Source organism: Schistocerca piceifrons, chromosome 8 (assembly GCF_021461385.2).
Source record: "Schistocerca piceifrons isolate TAMUIC-IGC-003096 chromosome 8, iqSchPice1.1, whole genome shotgun sequence".
NCBI lineage: Eukaryota > Metazoa > Arthropoda > Insecta > Orthoptera > Acrididae > Schistocerca > Schistocerca piceifrons.
In genome coordinates, this window is record NC_060145.1 from 417,238,114 (window position 1) to 417,260,328 (window position 22,215).

A 22,215-nucleotide genomic window follows, 5' to 3' on the forward strand; every position below is an offset into this window, starting at 1 on the left:
GTGTCATATACCTACTCTGCTGCAATCGCTGCACAGCTCATGTCAGTATGACAACAACCAGTTGTCCACAAGAATGAATGGCCACTGCTAAGTTGACCATCTGATTATACACCATGTAGCTGAGGACAACATGTACATGACTGTTTCACAACCAGGGCCATCTTGATCCTTACTTCCAACAACAGATTTTCTGGTTGGTTTGCAGGGGTTGAAGGGACCAGATTACAAAGGCCATCGGTCCCTTTTTCCATGACCATGAAACACCCACAAGGAGCAAAATCAGGCAATGGAGATGACAAGGGATGACAAAGAACAAGAAAGACAGACCAGAAAAGAGGAATTAAAAACACAGTGTTACAGAGGTTGGCTGACCATGGAAACAAAAAAAAAGGAAAAGCCAACCACCAAGAAACACACTAAAAACCCCAATCTAAAACCGTAAGCCAAAGACCAGACTAAACACAAAAGAAAGAGAGAAACCCTCAGATCGAGAGATAAAAGCCCACTGCATGAATAAAACTCAAAACTAAGCCTGTCATGGCAGCGTCATCCGTTTAAAGTCCAGGGAGCGCAGTTTAAAGGCGGACAGTCCAACAACATGTGAACCACTGTCAATGCTGAATCACAGCTACTGAGAGATGGGTCCTCGCAGCGTAATAAATAACCATGTGTCATCCAGGTGTGGCCAATGTGCAGCCGGCAGAGTACAACAGAGTCCTTGCGAGAGGCCCGCAAGGAGTGCCACACACCGGTAGTCTCCTTGAATATCCGAAGTTTGTTGGGTGAAGGCAGGGTGCACCATTCAGCACCCCAGTTACCAAGGACCTTCTGCAACAAAACTGAATGGAGATCACACTCCGAAAGGTCAATCTCCAAAGCAGGTGCACCAACAGCCCGTTTGGCCAGCGTATAAACATGTTCATTACCTGGGATGCCGGCATGGCCCGGGCTCCACATAAAAACTACGGAGCGGCTGCAATGGGCAAGAGTATGGATGGACTCCTGGATAGCCATCACCAGACAAGAGCGAGGAAAACACTGGTCAATAGCTTGTAAACCGCTCAGGGAGCCATTACAGATAATGAAGGACTAACCTGAGTAGAAGCGGATATACTCTAGGGCGCGACAGATGGCGACCAGCTCAGCAGTGAAAACACTGCAGCCAGCCGGCAATGAGTGTTGTTCAGAATAATCCCCAAGAATAAAAGCATAACCAACTCTACCAGTAACCATCGAACCATCGGTATAGACCACATCAGTGCCAAGAAATGTGGCAAGGATGGAAAGAAAGCACTGGCGGAGGGCCTCAGGAGGCACTGAGTCCTTCGAGTCCCGTGCCAAATCCAGCCGAAGGCATGGACGGGGCACACCAGGGTTATACGTATATGGGCCCGGAAAGGAGGTGGGAGGGGAAAAACTCAGTCCCAGAGAGAAGAGCCCGACGCGAATGGCGATCGTACATCCTAACAAGGGCCGCCGTTCTAGAAGATGGACAACCGAGTAGGGAAACAGGAGACAGTAATTTGGATGCCCGGGCAAGCTACAAACTTGTGCAACATAAGCAGCCAGTAGTTGTTGGCACCGGATCCACAAAGAAGGGACACCAGGCTCCACAAGCAGGCTGTTTACAGAGCTTGTGCGGAAAGCTCCAGTTGTGAGTCAGATCCCGCAGTCAAGTATGGGGTCAAACAACTGCAACGCGGAAGGCGATGCCGAACCGTAAGCCAGGCTCCCATAATGGAGTCGGGACTGGTATTCCTGATACAGTCTTAGAATGGTAGACCGATCGGCACCCCAGCTGGTGTGACTCAAGCAACAAAGAGCATTAAGACGGCCTCACGTTTGTTTAAGCTGCCGAGTATGAGGGAGCCAAGTCAACTGGGTGTCAAAAAGCAAGCCCAAAAACCAATGCATCTCCACCATGGCAAGAGGTTTGCCATCAAGATAAAGCCATGGCTCATGGTGAACAGTGTCGCCGGCAGAAATGCATGATGCAGGTCTTGGCAGCCAATAACTGGAAGCCGTGCGTGATGGCCCAAGACTGCATCCTGCAGATAGTGCCATGTATCCGCCATTCAGAAACCACAATGCCAGTGGAGCTATAATACAGGTGAAAGTCATCAGCATACAAAGAAGTCAATAAGGACGTTCCCACAGCTGCAGCTAGTCCATTGATAGCAACTAAAAAGAGGCACTCAAGACAGAGCCTTCCGGGACCCCATTCTCCTGGACTCGGGAGGAACCAATTTGCATGCAGAAGGAACGCAGCGACAGAAAATTTTCACTAAAAAGCAGGAGCGGGCCCCTAAGACGCCACCCATGAAGCATGGTGAGGATGTGGCGTCGCCACATCATATCATACACCTTCTGCATGTCAAAAAAGACATCAACCAGATGTTGACGGGAGGCAAATGCCGTGCGGATGGCAGACTCCAGGCAGACCAGATTATTGGTGGCAGAGTGGCCCTTACGGAACCCACCCTGGGATGGATCCAGAAGGCCCAGAGACTCAAGTAGCCAACTCAACCTCCAGCTCACCATGTGTTTGAGTAACTTGCACATAACATTGGTGAGGCTAATGGGGCAGTAGCTGTCCACCTCCAAGGGGTTCTTTCCAGGCTTCAACACTGGGATGATAATGCTTTCCCACCACTGAGACGGAAACTCACCTTCAACCAGATACGGTTGAAAAGGTCGAAGAGGTGTTACTGGCAGTCCACCGACGTGTGTTTGAGCATCTGATAGTGGATGTGATCCAGCTTGGGAGCCGTATCAAGGCAAGCGGCTAGGGCACTTTGGAATTCCTAGTCACTGACTGGAGCATTGTACAATTCGGAGTGGCGCATATGGAATGAAAGGCTCCGACTTTCCAATCGCTCTTTCAGGAAGCAGAAGGCCAGTGGATAATTCGTAGAAGCAGAACTCTGAGCATAATTCTCTGCTAAGAGTTCTGCAATTGTGTGTGATTCAGTACAGACGGCCCCATTCAGGGAAAGCCCTGGTACACTGATGGGCGTCTGATTCCCATAGAGTCGCCTAATCTTGCAACAAACTTGCGACGGGGAGGTATGGGTGCCAATGGTGGAGACATACCGTTCCCAACACTCCTGCTTCCGTCAGCGAATAAGGCATTGGGTTCGGGCACGCAGCCGTTTAAAGGTAATGAGGTGTTCCAATGATGGGTGCCACTTATGATGCTGGAGGGCCCACCTGCTATCTCTAATAGCCTCAGCAATCTCCGGTGACCACCAAGGCACAGTCCTCCGCTGAGGGGGCCTGGAAGAACAGGGAATTGCAGAGTACGTGGCAGAAATGATGCTAGTGGTGATCGTGTGAACCACCACACCAATGGCGTCATGATAAAGAGGCTCAAGAGTGTCAATGGAGACGGACATGTCCTGGTCAGCCTTATTCAAAGCCCATCTGGGGGGTTGCCCAGGTGGTGACACAGTGGCACTGACAGAAAGACCAGAAAGTGGTCACTACCACAAAAGTCGTCATGCACACTCCATTGGACAAACTGTAGAAGGCCAGGGCTACAGACCAAAAGGTCGATGGCTGAATATGTGCCATGCACCACACTGAAATGTCTGGAGGTACCATTATTTAAAAGAGAAAGGTCGAGCTGAGCCAACACTGGCTCAAAGACAGTGCCTCAGCCTGTAGTCACAAATCCACCCCGCAAAGGGCTATGGGCGTTAAAGTCGCCCAATAACAGAAAAGGTGGTGGCAATTGGGCTATCAGCCAATACATGCTGCGAGACATCACTATCTGGTGGAAGACACAGACTGCAGACAGTAACAGCCTGAGGCATCCACACCCAAAAAACAACAGCCTCTAAAGGTGTTTAAAGAGGGACACACACACTGTAAACAGAGTAAAGGACATAGACACAGACTCCACCAGATACCCTCTCATAAGCTGCCCGATTCTTATAACCCTGATAGCCATGGAGAGGGGGGGGGGGGGTTTCACAAAGCCGGAAACCAAGTTTCCTGGAGAGCAATGCAGAAGAAAGGGTGAAGGCTGAGAAGTTGTCGGAGCTCAGCAAGGTGGTGGAAAAAAATCACTGCAATTCCACTGGAGGATGACATTGTCTGCGGCCAAAAAAGGTGTGAAGCACCGTGGAGGTAGATTACGCCACTGGATCACCTGCTGCCACCAACTAAGTACCTGTGCGATCGATTTCCATGGTGGCTGAGGGTCCAGAGAGATATAGCTCCTCAGTGGATGCCAGAATCTCCAACCCATCCTCAGACGCAGACGCAGAGCTTGTAGGTCGCAGTGGGGTGGGCGCCACAGCAAGTTCCTTGATCGTAGAGGTCTTCTTCTTGGACTTTTCTCGCTGCTGCTTGGGGGGGCTTCACTGATTCAGTCTCCGGGACTGAGGAGGATTGTGAAGCCCTATGACCAACTGCTTGTCGGCACTTACACCACTGGCGGGCATCACCTTTCCCACTGGTGGAAACCTGGGAAGGGAGGGACCCAAGGGACCCCTTCCGAGGGAGGAGCCGAAGAAGTCGGATGCTTCTCCAGCTTAGAAGTGGGGATGGATGACCCCAATGGGTGGGGGTGATGTTGCTCCCAAAGCAGGTGGCACAACAGCAACAAGGAGGGTAGTGTGAGACTCCTTTTAGTCGCCTCTTATGACATGCAGGAATACCACAGGCCTATTGTGACCCCCGGACCTGCAACAGTGAACAGATTTTCTGAACTACACAGATTGGAGTTATCCTTACAACACATCCTTCACTTCCATAAGCCACCTTTCTTCAATCTCCGTTAACCACAGTCCCTACACCCTCCGTCCAATTATTTCCCCTTCCTCTGAACTACCATCCACTCCCAATTCACATCTCACACATCATCTTTGTAGGCCACTCCTCACCAGCTGTGATACCCATATATCACATGCCTAGCCCATGCACTTGCAACTGCTCCCTCCCACATCCCTAGCCAGCAAACCAGCTGGCTTCCTCCAAGCCACTAGTTACCCACCCCCAACCCCTTTCCTGCCTCCCTCTCACTCTCTCTTCTATTCCCATTCCCCCTCCCCTCCCCCCCCCCCCCCTACGCCTCTCCACACCAGTCCACTTGCTGGACCCCATCATGGCATTGTGTGTACAATAAGTAAACATAATGAAGATATATATACCTTTTACAGCACTTCATTCAGTTTCTCTCATTCCAAGGCAGATTTTCAACAGGAAAAATACTTAATTTTAAAGCCTGTGTACCCATCTTTATGAAAAACCCTCGTTAGAGCAACTTATTCACTACACTTTAACAACAGAACACAACAGGTTATCATGTTTAAATGCAAACAAAAAATGTCTATGCGCTTTGATTTAATACGCCATGCTTAAGGAACCCACCCATTAAGCTTCGGACAAGAAATCCCATGAAAGATAGAGCACTAGACTTTTAGTCTGCTCCCAATTTAATTCAGGAATTTTATCTGCCATAATGTTTGAAGTAAACATGTGATCATTCATTTTCAATATCAGAAGACTCTTCCATTGACCTAAATATGGTAATTAAAGTTCTGACAGAATGCAGATAATTTCAGACTTCAGGAGACAACTCACCAACAGTCAAAGGAGTCATCAACATGCACAAAAAAGAATTAAACTTGCTATCTTTCAGACAAATGCACTGATGAGCTGGATCACCCCGTGATGCAGCCCCCCCCCCCCCCCCCTCTAACACACTTATCTTCAAAAACCAGACAAAAATATATAATATTCTTTTACCTGTAATCATTGTCACAGACAACTGAAATCATCTTGTGTTTCTCTGAAGAGGAAAACGGAAAAAAATGTTCTTTGGAGAGTTAAGCAACACACTGATTAGTGGCAGATGAACTACACAATTACAATACCCTTACTGGTCAAATCCATTTTTAACATCAAATAATATTACATAGATATGAGATTGTTCATTTCACAGTGCTGGAATTATAAATTTTCTACAAAGTGCTTGTTCCACATCCTTCAGTCAACATTTTATACTGTCCAGAAACATGGGTCCCAAGTACATCTGAAAGTTCACGTGTATTTCATATTCGCCCAATTACTGTAACAGATTACCCTCCTGCAGGAAAACCATTGTAATACATCCTGTGCTATTAAGAAAAATTGATATACATGTATTTTGTTCTCAGAGCTTGCACTGAGAAGTAAAAGTTTCTGTCAAAGGGTGAAATGACTTCATACATCAATAACTCTTCTTAGAGCTGCAATCTACAGACTTATGGGTTTTTCACTGAGCACAGTCACAAAATTGTCATTGTCATTCCAGTTAATGTTCAGCTGTAGTACTGCTGCGCACAGATTTTAATATGAACTGCAGTGATTCATAACTTATAATGGGAATTAAATTTTGAGTAAGTACTGCAGATGCTTTAAAATTAAATCAAGTTTACAGGATGCACAAAAAGTTATGATTTCAATAAGGTAGCATACTGACTGAAATTTCTGGTGAACTCCTTCACAGGAATTGTATGGGAGGCATTTGGAATCACTGAACATTGTGGAACACAGATTACAAAATAATTGATGATATAAGGCATTAACTCTAACACTGCCAACAACTGCACCATTCTTATTTCACTTTAGTTCTGACATTTTGGTTTTAAATGTGTTCTGTTTTAGTAACTGTACTTTTTAGACCTGTGTTATCAACACTATGATATGAGATTAGCACTTTAAGGTTTCAGTACATGTGTACACAACACACACATGCAATGTTTTATAAATAATATATTTGTACAAGTAAATTGATTCAGAAATCATTCCATATATACACTAGCAATATGCTACAAAAAATTCTGTATTTCTTCAATAACTAATCTCCTCTTAAAGACTCCAGATAATTAGATGCTTCTTTAGAGATGCGGTGATATTTAGCAATTGCAGGCCGATAGTAATACGCTTGGTAATCACTTCTCTCTGCCATCTTGGCTTTGATTTCTTTTTCAAGTTTCCTGAAAAAATAAAAAATAGCGTGACTAAGTAAGATAGTTTTGCACAAACAATTACCTATCTATATAAAGAATGTAACAAAGGAATGTTCAAACTGTTCTGGTATTTTATAACTAGACAAGAGAGCTAAGCGACAAAAAGAGGTATGGTTCCACTCCATGAAAGCTTTATTATGCCACTTATATTTACTTCCATTTCCTTTATGATAAAACATGGTGTGGTGAGGCTGACATGACTAGGGTCAACTCAGACAGATGCCATTCCTGTTTACATCACTTTCAGATACCTAATCTTTTGACTTTGCAGTATCTCAGTATTTTAGTTTTGAAAGCTATCTGAATGACCTGAATGACATACATAGACTCATGATGAACAAGTTTCTCACAATATTTCTGACAAACCTGTTTGCACCATTGGAAGACGTGGCTGTTCAGGTATGGGCACATCAGGATTTTACCGTCTGTAAAATTCTGAGCGCTTCTCGCAGGGAGTCCACTGTCCTCAGTCGCACTGGCCACACTTGCTTGACCCAAGGCGACATACTCAGATGTGAGGATCCCCCTCACTGCCATTGCAGAGACCTCCTGACAGTGGCCCACCTACTCATAGATTGCCCTAATTTGGCTACTTTGAGGTCGCATCTTAATCGTGCTGACACACTACCTCAAGTGTTAGCAGATGACGCCAACTTGGCCGACAAGATGTTACATTTTGCCTGAGAAGGTGGTTTCTATTCATCCCTGTAAGGTAGTGTTTTCTGGCCTCATTGGCCGCCAGAGGGGTTGATGGGGTGCCCATCTCCGGCTCCGCCCCGTCCCGTCCCCCCTAGGGCTTCCTTGGCATCCCTTGAGTGGGTCGAGCCTGGCCTGTACCCTTTCCACTTTTTTTTTTACTCTCTATTCTTTTTCATTTCTTGGTTTTAACAACTTGTCTTGACTGTTCTCTCTCTCTCTCTCTCTCTCTCTCTCTCTCTCTCTCTCTCTCTCTCTCTGTGTGTGTGTTAGCTATACTTAGGCTTTCCAGAATTTGCATTTAACCTCTTTCCTTTCATGACTGCTCCTGATTTTACACTTAATACATGACAGGAGAAAAGACCTTGCGGTTCAGACCCTTTCACTCCAATCGACCAACCACCGTGAACACCTCATTGCATTTTTAACACCACATGGTGACATCGTCATCTTAATACATGGGTGGGGCATAGGTGTCCTCCCAATTTTTATCCGTAACTTTTTGTCCCATTGGTCTTTCCGTGATCAAGTAGGTGCTTCACACAGTCTCCCTCACACACAGTAAATCAATCTCCTGTAAAATTCCATTTTGAGAGTAACCCTTTTCCTAATAGCAATTAAGATTTGTAGAGATTGTAGACCCTACAGTCCCACATTCCATTTATGTTCATGACTTCTGTGCCTGGTAGTACTTTAGATGCCAACTACAGTGCACCATAAGTACAACAATGGACCCCCACAGATTGTGTGGTACATTGGCTGGGGAGATCTGGTACCTCAGTGGCAACCGGGATCTCCACCTTGGGCACAGAAGGAGTACATGCAGAGTCCAGTGGCGAGGGGGCCACCAGAGTTTCCTTCACCTTAAAGGACTCTTCTTCTTCTTCTTCTTCTTCTTCTTCTTCTTCTTCGAAGACAATGACTGAGAAGGTTCCTCCAATTGGTTTCTGAGACACAGGAGGAATGGGAAGTCCGGCAGTCAGCAACCTATGGTTCCTTCAGCCGGCATCTGGAGTCTGGCGGTGGACCAGCAGGAACAGTGGAAGGAAGAGCCCCAAAGGACCTCTTCTCAGCTAGGGAAGCCGGAGGAGGTGCTCTGGCTAGGGGATGGGGACCAATGTCCCTCACAGCTGGGGAGAGAATACTATCAAAGTGGGTGCAGTGAAAGCACCAGAAGGGAGCCAATCATCTGGGGGACAGGTATCAGTAGGTGGCTCCGAGGGGCCACTGTAAGTGGAGCAATAGAGAAGGAGATGGTGTTGCAGCTGTTACTTAATACTGTGTCATTTGTCTGGGATTAAGATGTTCATACTTTTTTCTGGCCTTCTGATATGTGAGCTTGTCCAGAATCTTACACTCTTGGATTTTCTTCTCTTGCTTAAAAATGGAACAATCTGGTGAGTGGGGAGAGTAAAGCTTGCCGCAGTTTACACAGAAGTGTGGTGGGAAGGGCACAAGGAACATTCATGTGCAACAGACACCCACAATCTCTGCAGGCAGCAGTGGCAGTGGAACAGGAAGACATATGTCCAAACTTCATGCACCTGAAGCATGTCATAGGAGGAACATAGGGTTCCGCATCACACTGGTAAACCATTACCTTCACTTTTCATGCAATGTATCATCCTCAAAAGCCAAGATGAAGGCCCCAATAGCAACTCATTTTTCTCTTGGTCCCCTATGGACCCAGCGGATCAAGTACACACCCCTTCCCTCTAAGTTGGCTCGCAGCTCATCTGTCAGCTTGCAGAAGAAGATCATGGTGAAAGATGATGCCCTGGACCGAACTGTGGAGAATGACAGTCACAGGAATGTCACAAACTTCTCACTACAGAGCAGTCCCTGTGAACGTGCAAGAGATGATGATTTAACGAGGAAGGAACCATTCTTCTTCATGGAAATGGCTGCAAATTCCCCATATTTGGCTTTGTGGCCAAAAATGTGTCCCTGTCAACCCTGGTACGGACCAGACACTGGGGGCAGGATTTTGCTCCTTGTTGTCTAGTCCTACACTCCTCCGACAGCATGGCAAGAAAAGGGAATGACCTGGGGTCATATTTTATTACTGATGTTGACTGAAGTCCATTCTGATAGTGGATTACAAGCAAATTAGGCAGTCACTGGTAGGTGAGCTCTCTCAAAATCCACACTGAAATTTGGATACAAGTCCCTTAGTCTCAAGAGTTCAAATAAGTCACCTGTGCACCATTCATTTGAACCAAATGCGTAAAACATTTGTAAGAAATATGGAGATAGCTGTCCATCTTGTATGCGTTCTTCCCTAGTTTCAACATAGCGACACCTACACTTTTGCTCTATTGGTGGAGGAGAGGAGTGCAAGGCTGGAGACCAGATGGTACTAAAAAAAAGAAACAGCAAAAATATGATGTTTGTATTTCAGGAGACCATAACGTAGCATCTGGTTATGTATTCAATCTGAACATGGAGCTATGTCACAGCAATGCACCAAGGCAATGGGAAGTTCCTGTTCGTAGCATGGTTAATGTATGCTTCTGAGGACTGAGAATCAAAGGATAGTTAAATATTGTTCATTCATTTTTATGGTGGTGGAAGGTAGGAGGCTAACTCCCACATGCTGAGGCTTGAGCAAATTGTGTTGTCAATTGTACAGCAAGAATAGTGACATCAGAATAAATGGCACCATCCTGATAGATGCCCATGATACTGTATGGTGACTGGTGTCCATAAACACAGTGTGTCCACTGGCTGATACCTGAGGAGAGAGGGACTGCTGCTTCTATTGCTTATAATGTCACAGTATTGGTACATCCTTTGGGGGGGAGTAAGATTTCTGGAAATGAAGCTACGCCAGCCACCATTCCTTACATTCCAGCATGGACAAAAAGAGAGAGAGAGAGAGAGAGAGAGAGAGAGAGAGAGAGAGAGAGAGCTGGGGGGTTACATATTGGTACTTATATAGCCGAGAAGGTGCCATAGGCTGCCTAAAGTAAGTGGACAACCTGGGGTCTAAAACAGAAAGACTATAACTGAATAATACCTGTTCTAGTGTACTACCTCACAGAGATTTTTGAACTGCCTCACAAAAGACTGAACATTAAAATGCCATAAGATTGATAGGCATGTGGATAGTTAGAAGATCAAATCAGTGATCAGCTGATATGTGACCTCCCCATCTGGAAATAGATAAATGTTACAGAGTATAAGATTTATGTATGTTTGTAAAAGCACAGCCACTGCTTGAAGTACGGAGTGGGATCTGGTACGGAGTGGGATCTGTTAACTGGTCATGTAGGCCAATGTGGAAACACCACCAGAAGACCTCCCAGGAGCTTGATTTTTGTTACACACTTTGAAATAAGCCAGTAGCACCTGTTGGATTCCTGTCAATTTGCATAATTTCTGTAGGTGGCATTGGGCAGACTGTTAGGATGTGTCGGTTGGATGATTAAAGGGACCAAACAACTACGTCATTAGTCCCTTTTTTCTCAGACAGAAAGGTATACACAACTGTTCATCAGAGATGGCCTACTGCCCAAAACCTAAAGGAAGAAAACCCCAAGGTCTGCCAAAGTTCAATGAAGGCTAGATAAGGAACAAAAAGAAAAAAAGGGAGATTTAGCAAGAACAGTCACTTACCAGAGGTACCCCACTCAGAAATAGCCTAGGAAAGACTAGCAACATGGACAGGGCAAGAGAAACAGACAGACAAAAATTGAACAAGTCAAAGAAGTCAAATAGACCATGCAAGAGGGGGAGAAAGAGTAAAAGAGCAGGTACGATGAGGGCTAGGGTGGACCACCAAGCCCAGACTGCCACATCCCAGTCTGCACAGAGGAGGTAACAGTGCTCTGCCAAACCCTAAATGGGCCGATAAGGTTAAGTTGCCCTCCCTTAAACAGAGCAGTAAAAGCCACCTTCACAAATAAAATGTAAAACTAAATCAGCTGCTGAGTCATTGTCTCCTAATACTAAGGGAAGTGAGTAAGGGACCTTAAGAGTCTGCTATAGGGCATATAGGTTGGGCAGTTCAGCAAAATGCAGGGTACCATCAAACCGGAACCATAACGACAATGAGGTGGGTCCTCGTGATAGCAAAGATGACCCTGAGTCAGCCAAGTATGCTCAACACAGAGCCAGCAAAGTATGGTAAGGTCCTTGCAAGCGGCCTGCATGGAGGACCTCCACAGATTCATGGTCTCCTTTATCATCTGTAGTTAGTTTGGTGAAGTCAGAGAGTGAGCCATTCCATATCCCTAAAACTTCACGGTGTAATACCAATTGGAGATGTTTCCAGAATACTGATCTCAAGAGTTGGCTTACTGGTTGCCAGATTGGCCAGGCTATCAGCAAGTTCATTCCCCTGGGTCCCAACATGGCCCAGCGTCCAGACAAAGGTCACTTTGTGTCCACATTGTTCAAGGGCATACGGGAAATTCTGGATAGCCATGTCCAAGGGATGGTAAGTGTAATATTTATCAAGAACTTGCAAACTGCTCGAGTAGTCACTGCAGATGTGAATGGACTCACCGATGCGGGGACGGATGTGCTAAGGAGCATGAGAGACTGTTAGGGTTACTGCATCCATCTTCCCTTCAGTAGTTTCTTTTCTTTCGGAATTTTATTTCCAGCTTGGAAACATTGGGATAGATGAATGGGCCATCCTAAGGCCTATTTCCCAGGCTTCCATCAGCCACTGGTCGTTGTTGGGGGATGCAATGCTGGCGGTTCATGGGGTGGTGGGTGGAAGGTAGCCATCCCCCAAGAGTGATCTGTTGAGAAGGATACTGCTCTGCTTGGGGAGGGAACATCAAGGTAAATGTAGAAGGAATAACAGGGAACAGGCTTGGGAGCCTAATTGGTACCACTGTTGAGAGGGGAGAGAACATTCTTATTTGCTGTATGTGGTACCTTGGTTACCACCGGCAAGAAATTTTCTGTCGTTTGTACAGAATGTAAGAGGTTATATTTCTTTTGAGCCTCAGAGTACTTTAGTCGAGGTTTTATATTCCTGTATTATGTGAGCTTTAATAAGGACATGGCATGTTTGTGGGGGGATAGAAGGCTCTTACTCATAGTTAATGTGAATCAGTGGTTCCCCACAAGGATGTTCTCATGTAATGGTTGATCAGTCTCTACAGAGTGGAAGGCCACCATGAAAGATTAGCTTTTGCATCTAGTTGAGGCTCTTATGGGGTGTAATTGTGACAGGGATATCATCAAGCTTGTTACACAAGAACAGGGCCCACGGCAGAGTGGGTGATGACAGTCTGATTAATGCTGATCCTATTCTCATTTTACTTATTGAGGTGATTTCTTCTACTCATCTTCAGTCTGTTCTACAGAAGAACAGTGGTTTTATATTCAAAGAGAATTCCTTATCCATTCTGGAACAGATGAAGTATTGGGAAGCAAATTTTTCTCCTCGTTTCTTAATGTGGTTTCCTGCCTTGCCATGTCCCAGATACAACTAACACATACTCCTAGGCATACCACATGAACATGACACCACACAAGCAAACATTTAAAATGGTCATCCAATGTACCTAATGGCTTCCAGGGGTAACATAAATTTGATGTTTAGTACATCATATATTACTTACTCAATTTACAAATGTCAAATAATGTTATACTCATTAAAAGGTACTATTTAAAGATTTAACACAATACGTATTGAAGTTAGAAATAATGTATATATCTTGAGGCACCATATATATGGTGCACAAACTGCCCAGACTATCTTTCTTCATTTAGGATTTGATAATAATTAGAGTATGTCACACTTTTTCCTGATGAACCCCCCCCCCCCCCCCCACACACACACACACACACACACACACACACACACACACAGAAGAAAAATGTTTATCGCTTACTGCATTTTTGCTGTTCCTGCAGTAAAACTTCAGTGTCAGGTGTGATGTTTTAACTTCTTATTTCTTTAGTACTAACTCTAAAGACTACACATTTTTCACAGTATACACATATACTGCTGATGTGCCAGCAAAATTATAACATTTTACAACACTCAGGAGATATGACATTCTAAACACTGAGATCAGTGAAAAATTAGCTGTTTTTACACCAAAGTTGTTTTATACACAATTCAATTATTTAAAGAACTGGGGGTAGGGTTGAAGGACTACTGGTATATGCTAAGGGGATCAGAACATGACCAAAATCACAATCTTTCGATAAGCTCAGTTCGCATCAAGAAGCCACCATGGTTTACAAGTAAATGGGAGGATAGAGTTTGATAAGAGGGGTTGGAGAGAGAGGGTGGTGGGTCATGGGCTGATGTTGCAGCATAGCGTAAGAAGAAATATTCCAATGACTCGGCACCCAATCCTTGCCACACACAGGTTTGCATCAGAGGTGTGAGCCCCATGGAAGGTCCTGATTCGAGACTCCACAAGTTTCACGTGCCAATGTCCTATCATGAACATATTCAATTATTGATAATATGAACGGATAGATAAATAATCTACTCGCTGGGAAATGGCAGGGGGGAACACACACACACACACACACACACACACACACACACACACACACACGCACGAAACAATTTAAATTTTACAAGCTTTCGGAGCCAGTGACTACTACTTCTCGCAGAAGAGTTGAAGGGGAAGGGAAAGTGGTGAAGTAAAAGGACTGGAGAGGTTTAAGGAAAGCAGTACAGTTCAGAAATGTCACCCAGAAGCCTGGGTCAGGGAAGGCTTACCAGACAGCATGAGAAAGCAAGACAGAGATTACTACTAAAATTTCATGCACAGATCAGTAAGAGTGAAAAGCTAAAGTGCACTGTATGTAACAGAGATTACAGGGGGTGATGGCAAAAAATAGGCAAGTCAGAAAATGAAAGATGTAGAAAACTGAAATGTAATGAAGAAAAGAGTAGTTACTGTGAATAAATGCAGGATCTGAAGGAATTAATGTTAATTAAGAGCAGGTGGTGGCAAGAACCAAGGACATGTTGTAGTGATGGTTCCCGTCTGCAGAGTTCTAAGAACCTTCCATGTCTTCTTCCACTTTTCTTGTGCCCACTGTTGATTTAATTCTTAGTGCCTTACATATCTGCTGTGGAGAGCACCTGTTGGCTTCAAAAACTCTTCTCAGGTGTAGAAGCTCGTCCTCCAGACTGCTTTCATCAGCAATGACATGTGCTCTGTGTACTAGAGTTCTGGGTACACTCATCGTCTGCGAAGGATGGTGGCAGCTATTTGCACGTAAATATAAATCTGTATGGGTCAGTTTTCGATACACTGCACGTCCATAATGCCATCATCTTTGCAGCGTACCATCACATCCAAAAATGGGAGACACGGAAAGTTTTAGATCCATGGCTTTCCTGCCATTCGTGGGAAACCTTTCATCAAAAACAGGACGGGTTCTCAGCAAACACAAATTGAAAGTGATTTTTCGCCCTCCACCAAAGACTGCAGGACTCCTGGGTTCCGTTAAAGACGATTTGGTACTTCGGAAGCCTGGGGTTTATGAGATACCCTGCGAGTGCGGCTGTTCATACATCAGACAGACGACACATACAGTCCAGGAGAGATGCATAGAGCACCACAGATACACCCGTCTCTTACAACCTAATAAATCTGTGGTGGCGGAGCACTGTATTGACACTGAGCACTCTATGGTGTACGATAATGTCGAAATTTTAGCCTTCATCTTCCTGGGACTCAGTAGGGAAAGAAGCAATTGAAATTTGGTTGGCTACAAATTTAATTAATAGAGATAGCAGCGTCAGCTTGGACAAATCATGGAATCAAGAAATATCTGTCCTTAAATCACAAAGACGTCGGGCCGGCGCAGTTCTCCGTGACATATTGATATCAGCATGTGGAACAACGGCAGAGCCATAGATTTAATTTCCACGCATATGTTACACCTCTTTGCCACCTATCAACATCTCTCGCACCTTGTATATCTTTGGCCGCATACACAGAGGTTCGATGCTCAGGTTTAAAAGGACAGAGCAAGTGGTGGAGCGTTAGTCACCTCGGCTCACTCTGAAGATGGCTGGACGGTATTCAGCCGGAATATTAGAAGAAACATTTCCAATATTCTTCTCACAAGCAACACTCAAAGGGATCAATGATTCATTAACATTGCTTACAAACAATTTAGAAACAGACATCTCCCATTAGAGTGCACCATCACAAACTCCACCATGTTCTCTGCAAATGCGATCCATTTCAGCACCTTGATGTAGCATACAATGACACAGTTAACATCAAGTGTAAAATCAGTGGTGTGGCACATCTAGTTTCCTTCCATTTATATGATAACCCAGTTGGTTCCCACCATCTTCATGTGGTATAACTGTGACAGGCACTAAGGATAAAACTGTCTGCACTGTGGTGCTCACAAAATTTGCTCATACACCACTAAAGCACACACAGTTACCATGTTGCATGTTATGCGGAAGTTAGCCAAAAACAAAATCACAGAGGTTTACACCTACACTATTGACCTGATCTGGTCCGCTGTTCTCCAGAATGAAAACAAAGTCGAAAGGGATATATTTTCATGCAGTGGCGTGTAGTTAACAGCAAATTATTGAATCAACTTTCTGACAATCTTGACAACAGCTCAGTTTGGCTTTCATTAAAATTGAGAAAGTAATATATCTCACAAATGGTTCTGTTAGAATTAAACAAGAACAACTACCGTATTTACTCGAATCTAAGCCGCACCTGAAAAATGAGACTCGAAATCTAGGAAAAAAAGTTTTCCCGAATCTAAGCCGCACCTGAAATTTGAGACTCGAAATTCAAGGGGAGAGAAAAGTTTTAGGCTGCACCTCCAAATCGAAACAAAGTTGGTCCATTGAAATATGAGAAAATTTAGGTCGAATGAATGGCGATACAGCTACAGTTGTTTGGTTCGAGTCGTAAGCTTAGCAGTTAAGCTTTACCAGGTAGCCATTGCTTTGCGTCAGGCGCTCCGTCCGTATTTATATGGGTACCCTTCCTTTTTCACGTGCTTCGTCTGGTTTGAATTGATTGCTTATTTTTCTTTGATCTGATAAGTGCCGTTCTCTTTGTTATAGGTGTTTACTTCACTTTAAGCTGAAAATGCATTACTGTACTGTGTCATGCATTGTCGCTTCTGATAAGAGCATTTACGGCCTGTCGCCGCTCGTGGCATGGCTTGCTATTGCACACGCTACAGCCGTTTACAATAAAAACAAGAAAGAGAGAGAGAGGAATCGTCTCATTAGTGAAACAATGGCAAGAGACTGCTATTTGTTGCTACTTAACACTGCTGCCTTCTTTGATAATGATGAACAAGAACCAAATAATAGACTGCGTATGATAGAAGATGTTCTGAACGAGAGTTTAGCTAAAAATTTTTCGCCGTTTCAAAATCTTTGCAGATGCCTCTTTAGTACATTACATTCTGCACAGAAATTAGAGGCATCTTAGATTTAAAATCTAGTCAATTGCCGTGCTTCATTTCTGACTGTATCACTATTAGGCATAAGAATAACACGAGTTTCATGACATGATATGTATATTCTTTCGCGTTTGCTGTTGTCTCACTCTAGTTTCGTAGTTTATTACACAGACAGGATTTAAATGAGATAGCAGCAAACACGAAAGAATACGTGGCAAAATGTTTATATTCGTATTATTCTTATGGTGAAGAGAATACTGTATGTGATTCACAATTCACGGAAGTTCCTATTGGCAACCATCTCTTCTCACAGGTAGGAAAAAATTCAGAACGTAAGAGTTAGCCATATTGACAAACATCCCAAACAGTCTTGCCAGTCGGATTTTTGTAGTACGTTGAAATGCTGCTACATTCAAAGATGAACAATACAAAATTTGTATTTATTTCGTTGGATAATGTATGAAAATGCAGTGGTCGAAACTCGGGGTGGAGAAAAAAGCTCGTCTTCCTCCGTTTTTTAATTTTTATTTTTAATTTATTTACTGACGCAGAGATTTGTGCCTGCAAAGCGTGCCTGTGTAGTGCTACATATATTCGATGCAGAAGTTAGTTGTAGCGGCACCTACCAATATTTTTCAGAATTTCTGCTTACTTTGCACTCAATTCTAAGCCACAGCCGGTTTTTTGGATTACAAAAACTGGAAAAAAGTGCGGCTTAGATTCGAGTAAATACGGTATGCTGTTGAAATTTCTGTGAGCTCATGTGAGACTGTTTGGATCATAAAATTCTACTAATGCAACCTAAGATATTAGGACTTTAAAGGCATTCAATTGCACAGATGTACTCGTGTTTTAATAGCAGAAAACAGATTGTCACATTAACAAATGCTGGCACAGAAATATGATAGAATTCATAGTAGGTACACATTACAGAGCCCCACAAAAGTCAATCCCCTCCTCTTCTTGATCAGTAAAAGGGCACTTGCAGCTTTTCAATGTATGCTGCTGTTGGTTAACTGTTGGCCAACTGGAATACTCGTTTGCAATTTCCTATAGTGCCAATTCACATCCAAATTGTCATATTCCAATATGACTTAGGCCACAGGCTACATTAAAGATCAGTCTTCTCTCAGCACATCTTGTTTTCTTCCTAGTCTCCATATCAAAAACATGTCAATTCACATATTTTGCTGAAAGGAATCATTAGATTCAGCACCCAGATAATACCAACAGAAACAAACTGCTAATATCAGCACGCAGCAAAAGAGCCTTGGTACATCATAAGCGCAGATAAATTATTTGTCTCCATCACTGTAGAACTCTGGAGCCTGTAGTGTTTGCTGATGAAGGACCAAAACACATGCATACCTGTCAACCAGCAGGCTTACAACTGATTAGCAAATCATTCAGAGATTCATATTACAAAAATAAATATACAAATAAAAATGGCTATGGGTACAAGCAGTGTTGATCAATGAATCACACTGGATGAGATCCCCAAGCGCAGCTCTTAGGTAGCAAGATGAATAATAAACTGAAGTGAAACAGCTGTGGGTAAGAAACCAAAAGTTGTTTTGCCTGCTTTGCACTTCTTGTTAGAAATTTCAGATCAAGAGGAATATTTGATACCAGTCATTGGTTTGGTTTTGTTTTGCTTCAGGATGCAAAAAACAACTGGGGTCATACACACCCGAGTCCAACAGTAGAACACGAAGACAGAGAGGAGTTAAAAAACGACTACACATCAGCCCCAACTGACATAAGAGAAGCTAAAAACATACTAGTCATTGGCTTTTACCAGTGATGTAATGTTAACAGTTCCTGTGGTGTCACCTTTCGGCACATATTTTCACAGCTTGGTTGGGAGTTGAAACCAACAGGTGTAAACTAAAAAAACCTTTTTACAATGACACACTGATCCGTAGCTTAGCCCGTCTGAAAAAACAATGGCACTGATCATGTTACAGTAATCATGCTGTTTATCGCATTTGTCACATTTCCTACAGCACTGTTCAAAGCTGATGACTAGTATAGAATATTCCTCTTTATTCAAAAATTCTCTGATTGTATTTACATACAGATAAGACTTTCTAATAGACTTTTAGCCAATACTGCCATTGGGTGTAATCTAATGCAGAAAAGCAGCTAAAATCTAACAGTATTCACTCTACAGGAGCGTGTTGTAAGAGTAACTATGTAAAGTTGAGAAACATGCTACACAGGCATTTTCATGGACATTAAGATTCTTGCACTTACATTTCAATACAGATACTCCACAATGGTTTTTCTGGTTAATAAAAGGGTGAATTTAGGATGATCTGAGTAATATCAGAAGTAAAAATAACTGTCATACACACAAATTATCCCCATCTAAGGTTCGGGAAAGAGGTTAGCATTCTAGTACAAGTATGTGTTAAGATTGCTGGTGGAAATCAGACAGGAGATAGATAACTGTCAGTTACTAAAAGAACACCACTAATGCTGCTACGTGATAGCCAATCAACTGATTAAAAAGTGCGCAGCACAGGCCGCTAGGAAGAAACCCTATTACTGTCAGCCCTCCACATGCAGGGAGATTTTTGTTCCCTCTTGTAATAGAAATTCTGTTAAAACCTTACAACTGGCCATTGGAAAAATTCAAGGTGGCAGAACAGCAGAAGTGTGAAACAATGTTTCATAAGATTTCTTGTTTTTATGAATTAAAACATTGGGGATAGTGAGGTGGATGGGGAAAGACAAGTGATCAGGTTTTCTTGTTGAAAGTAATAACACATTCACTCATACATACGTGCATAGGCATTGCCAACATCTGCACATTGTAAACTTTACCTGCAATTCTCCTCTACAAAGTTATCTTGAAGTTGTTATATTACATTTCTCGTTCAAACAGGGAATTAAAATAATGAATCTCACCTTATCTTGGCTTTCTCATCCTCTTCATAAGAATAATGAAGGAATTTTTCATATTCTTGTTGCGGATTTGGAAATAAGTACCGTGCAAGAAATCGTGTAATAGGGTGCTGAAAAGAAAAGTAAATACAACCTGTATTAATTTATGATTTGTATTGCATTTACATTTTTATTTATTGAATTATTCTATGCATTCAATACAAAGAGGAGATGAACTATTGTTAGTACATCAAAAATGCAAAAAACGCCTACCTACAATAAATTTGCACAAGGAACTGTGTCTATTTATGATCAGTACAAATAAACTAGCAAATACAAAAACTTACTTCAGAGGAAAATCAATATTAATAAGAACCCCTTTCCAAATTTTGGAAGGACAATCTAGAGAATATGGTAGGTGGATCATTGGATGAATAAGGGCTTAGGCTGCCCAATGAATTCTTCTAGCATACTTACAAAAATGCTATCATATATGTGTGTTAACATTTTAAACAAGGAGAGAGATTAAATTTTGATTTTAACGATTAGATGAACAGGAAAAGTAATAGCCCCTTTTATAAAGATGCTGTATGAGTACATAAAATAAAAATGATAGAAAGAAATAATAGAACAAACCTTACAAAATTACAAATATAAACAAACTGCTGCTTCAGGGTTCGAACACATTACGACATTCAATCTGTTCGTTTTGGCATAAATACGAACAGTATAAAACTATTTACAAAATGGTCAACAGCTGTTATCATGTTTCCCTCAATTTCTACACAGCAAATATCCACTAAGATGAAATGATCACTGAGACCAAATTGAATTGAACTCAGTCTTGTAGGTACATAAAAGTGCTCTATGAGGTACGTAAAGAAAAATTTTTTGAAAATAATTCTTAATGTAAGTAACAAAAATTGATTTTTGATACATACCCTGAAATATTCCCAATGTTTTGGTTCATAGCCTTCGGGGATTTCTGCAAGTGTAGCAGGACCAACAAACACGTTCGTAAAGAAAATAATTAAACCAACCGGTATTGCTCCAAGGAATATGTAAAAGTGTAGTAAATCCTTGTATTTATTCCACTGGAAACGAGATGGCTGAAGTGGCATTGTTCTTGGGCCATGTCCACTCATGCATCTTATTGGAACTGAAAAGAAGGTCTCTAAATAAACACAAATTGGTCTGCTTAAACAAGTATGGTATCGAAATAATTGTTCAAAGTTCCTGGTGGTCATATTTCATCAATTGCCATTTGCCGTATGCCACACTTCAGTATAAATAAAATTTATACTTGCCACTGTTAACATTCTTTAGGGCAGAACTTGTTGCTGTCACTATGTTCGGTCTTACTCTCAACAGAGCTATACTCAAAGAACTCCAAACCACCATCCCGTTTTTCTTTTCCGTATCGTATTTACTCCCACACAATCACCTCCTTGTACAAAGCATCAAACATCTGTCGGGCGGAAGACCAACCACACAGAAAACCAAAGACTCATTTGAATGTCCGGAGGGCCTTCGCAAGTTCAATAACATTGTTAAACATCCAATGTCTTGATCGTCTGAGGGAGCATATTAACGTTTTGTCAATAGTAGAAATATTGACGAGCAGTATTGATGGACCTCAAAATATTCTCATTATTGTGAATACATACTGAACGTGTGAGGCCAAGTACTGAAGGTCTGACAATATTCAGTCGTTGACAGAGCTTCAGGAACCAGTCAAGCGGCGCTAGTGTGTTTATATGTCAGCACGCCGTTGCGGTAGATCATATCTCAGATTTAATTTTTAAGAAGTATTTTAACACGAAATAATTTTAATAGACATGCACAAGAGTAATCCCACGGAGTATCCCCTAGACAATGATTACTTCGTTGATTTGAGAACTAAGTATAGACTGGTGTCTTACATAGCAGTTTGAGAAAACCCTCCCATTTCGAAAAATACGTCATGTATCTGCAATTACTTGTAAGAGGTCTGCGAAATACACGCCAATTTCATCAAATTATCACAAAGATAAAAAACTGTTTTACATTAACTGCCTGAACACGTCCTTGCCAGGCAGATATAAGTGCTTCATGGGTTTCCATAAAATTTTGATTATTGTGCTAGCTGATATTGCAGAACTAAACTTCGAGCATTAGAATGACCTTGACGCCAGAAATCTCTAAATTACTCTTAATCTCTTGTCGAATGCCTCTTTCATTA

The 22,215-nt window shown here is 42.7% G+C and overlaps 1 protein-coding gene across 1 annotated transcript; it reads right to left on the minus strand.

Moving 5' to 3' along the window:
• Positions 1–6,747: 6,747 nt before the first annotated feature.
• On the minus strand, positions 6,748–21,472 carry LOC124711452 (NADH dehydrogenase [ubiquinone] 1 beta subcomplex subunit 5, mitochondrial). The gene is made up of 4 exons (XM_047241538.1): positions 21,302–21,472; positions 20,936–21,153; positions 20,019–20,125; positions 6,748–6,986 (listed from the first exon to the last, which is right to left on the minus strand). Exons 1-4 carry the CDS (start codon positions 21,393–21,395, stop codon positions 6,848–6,850), a joined length of 558 nt encoding a protein of 185 aa, XP_047097494.1. The 5' UTR covers positions 21,396–21,472; the 3' UTR covers positions 6,748–6,847.
• Positions 21,473–22,215: the final 743 nt, after the last annotated feature.

Excerpts from the sequence above, each read along its gene's own strand:
- LOC124711452 (XM_047241538.1), bottom strand. The coding sequence starts at position 21,395 with ATGGTGGTTTGGAGTTCTTTGAGTATAGCTCTGTTGAGAGTAAGACCG. Across the intron at positions 20,126-20,935 it reads AACATTGGGAATATTTCAGG|CACCCTATTACACGATTTCT; the intron begins GTATGTATCAAA and ends TTTTCTTTTCAG. Across the intron at positions 6,987-20,018 it reads GATGAGAAAGCCAAGATAAG|GAAACTTGAAAAAGAAATCA; the intron begins GTGAGATTCATT and ends TTATTTTTTCAG.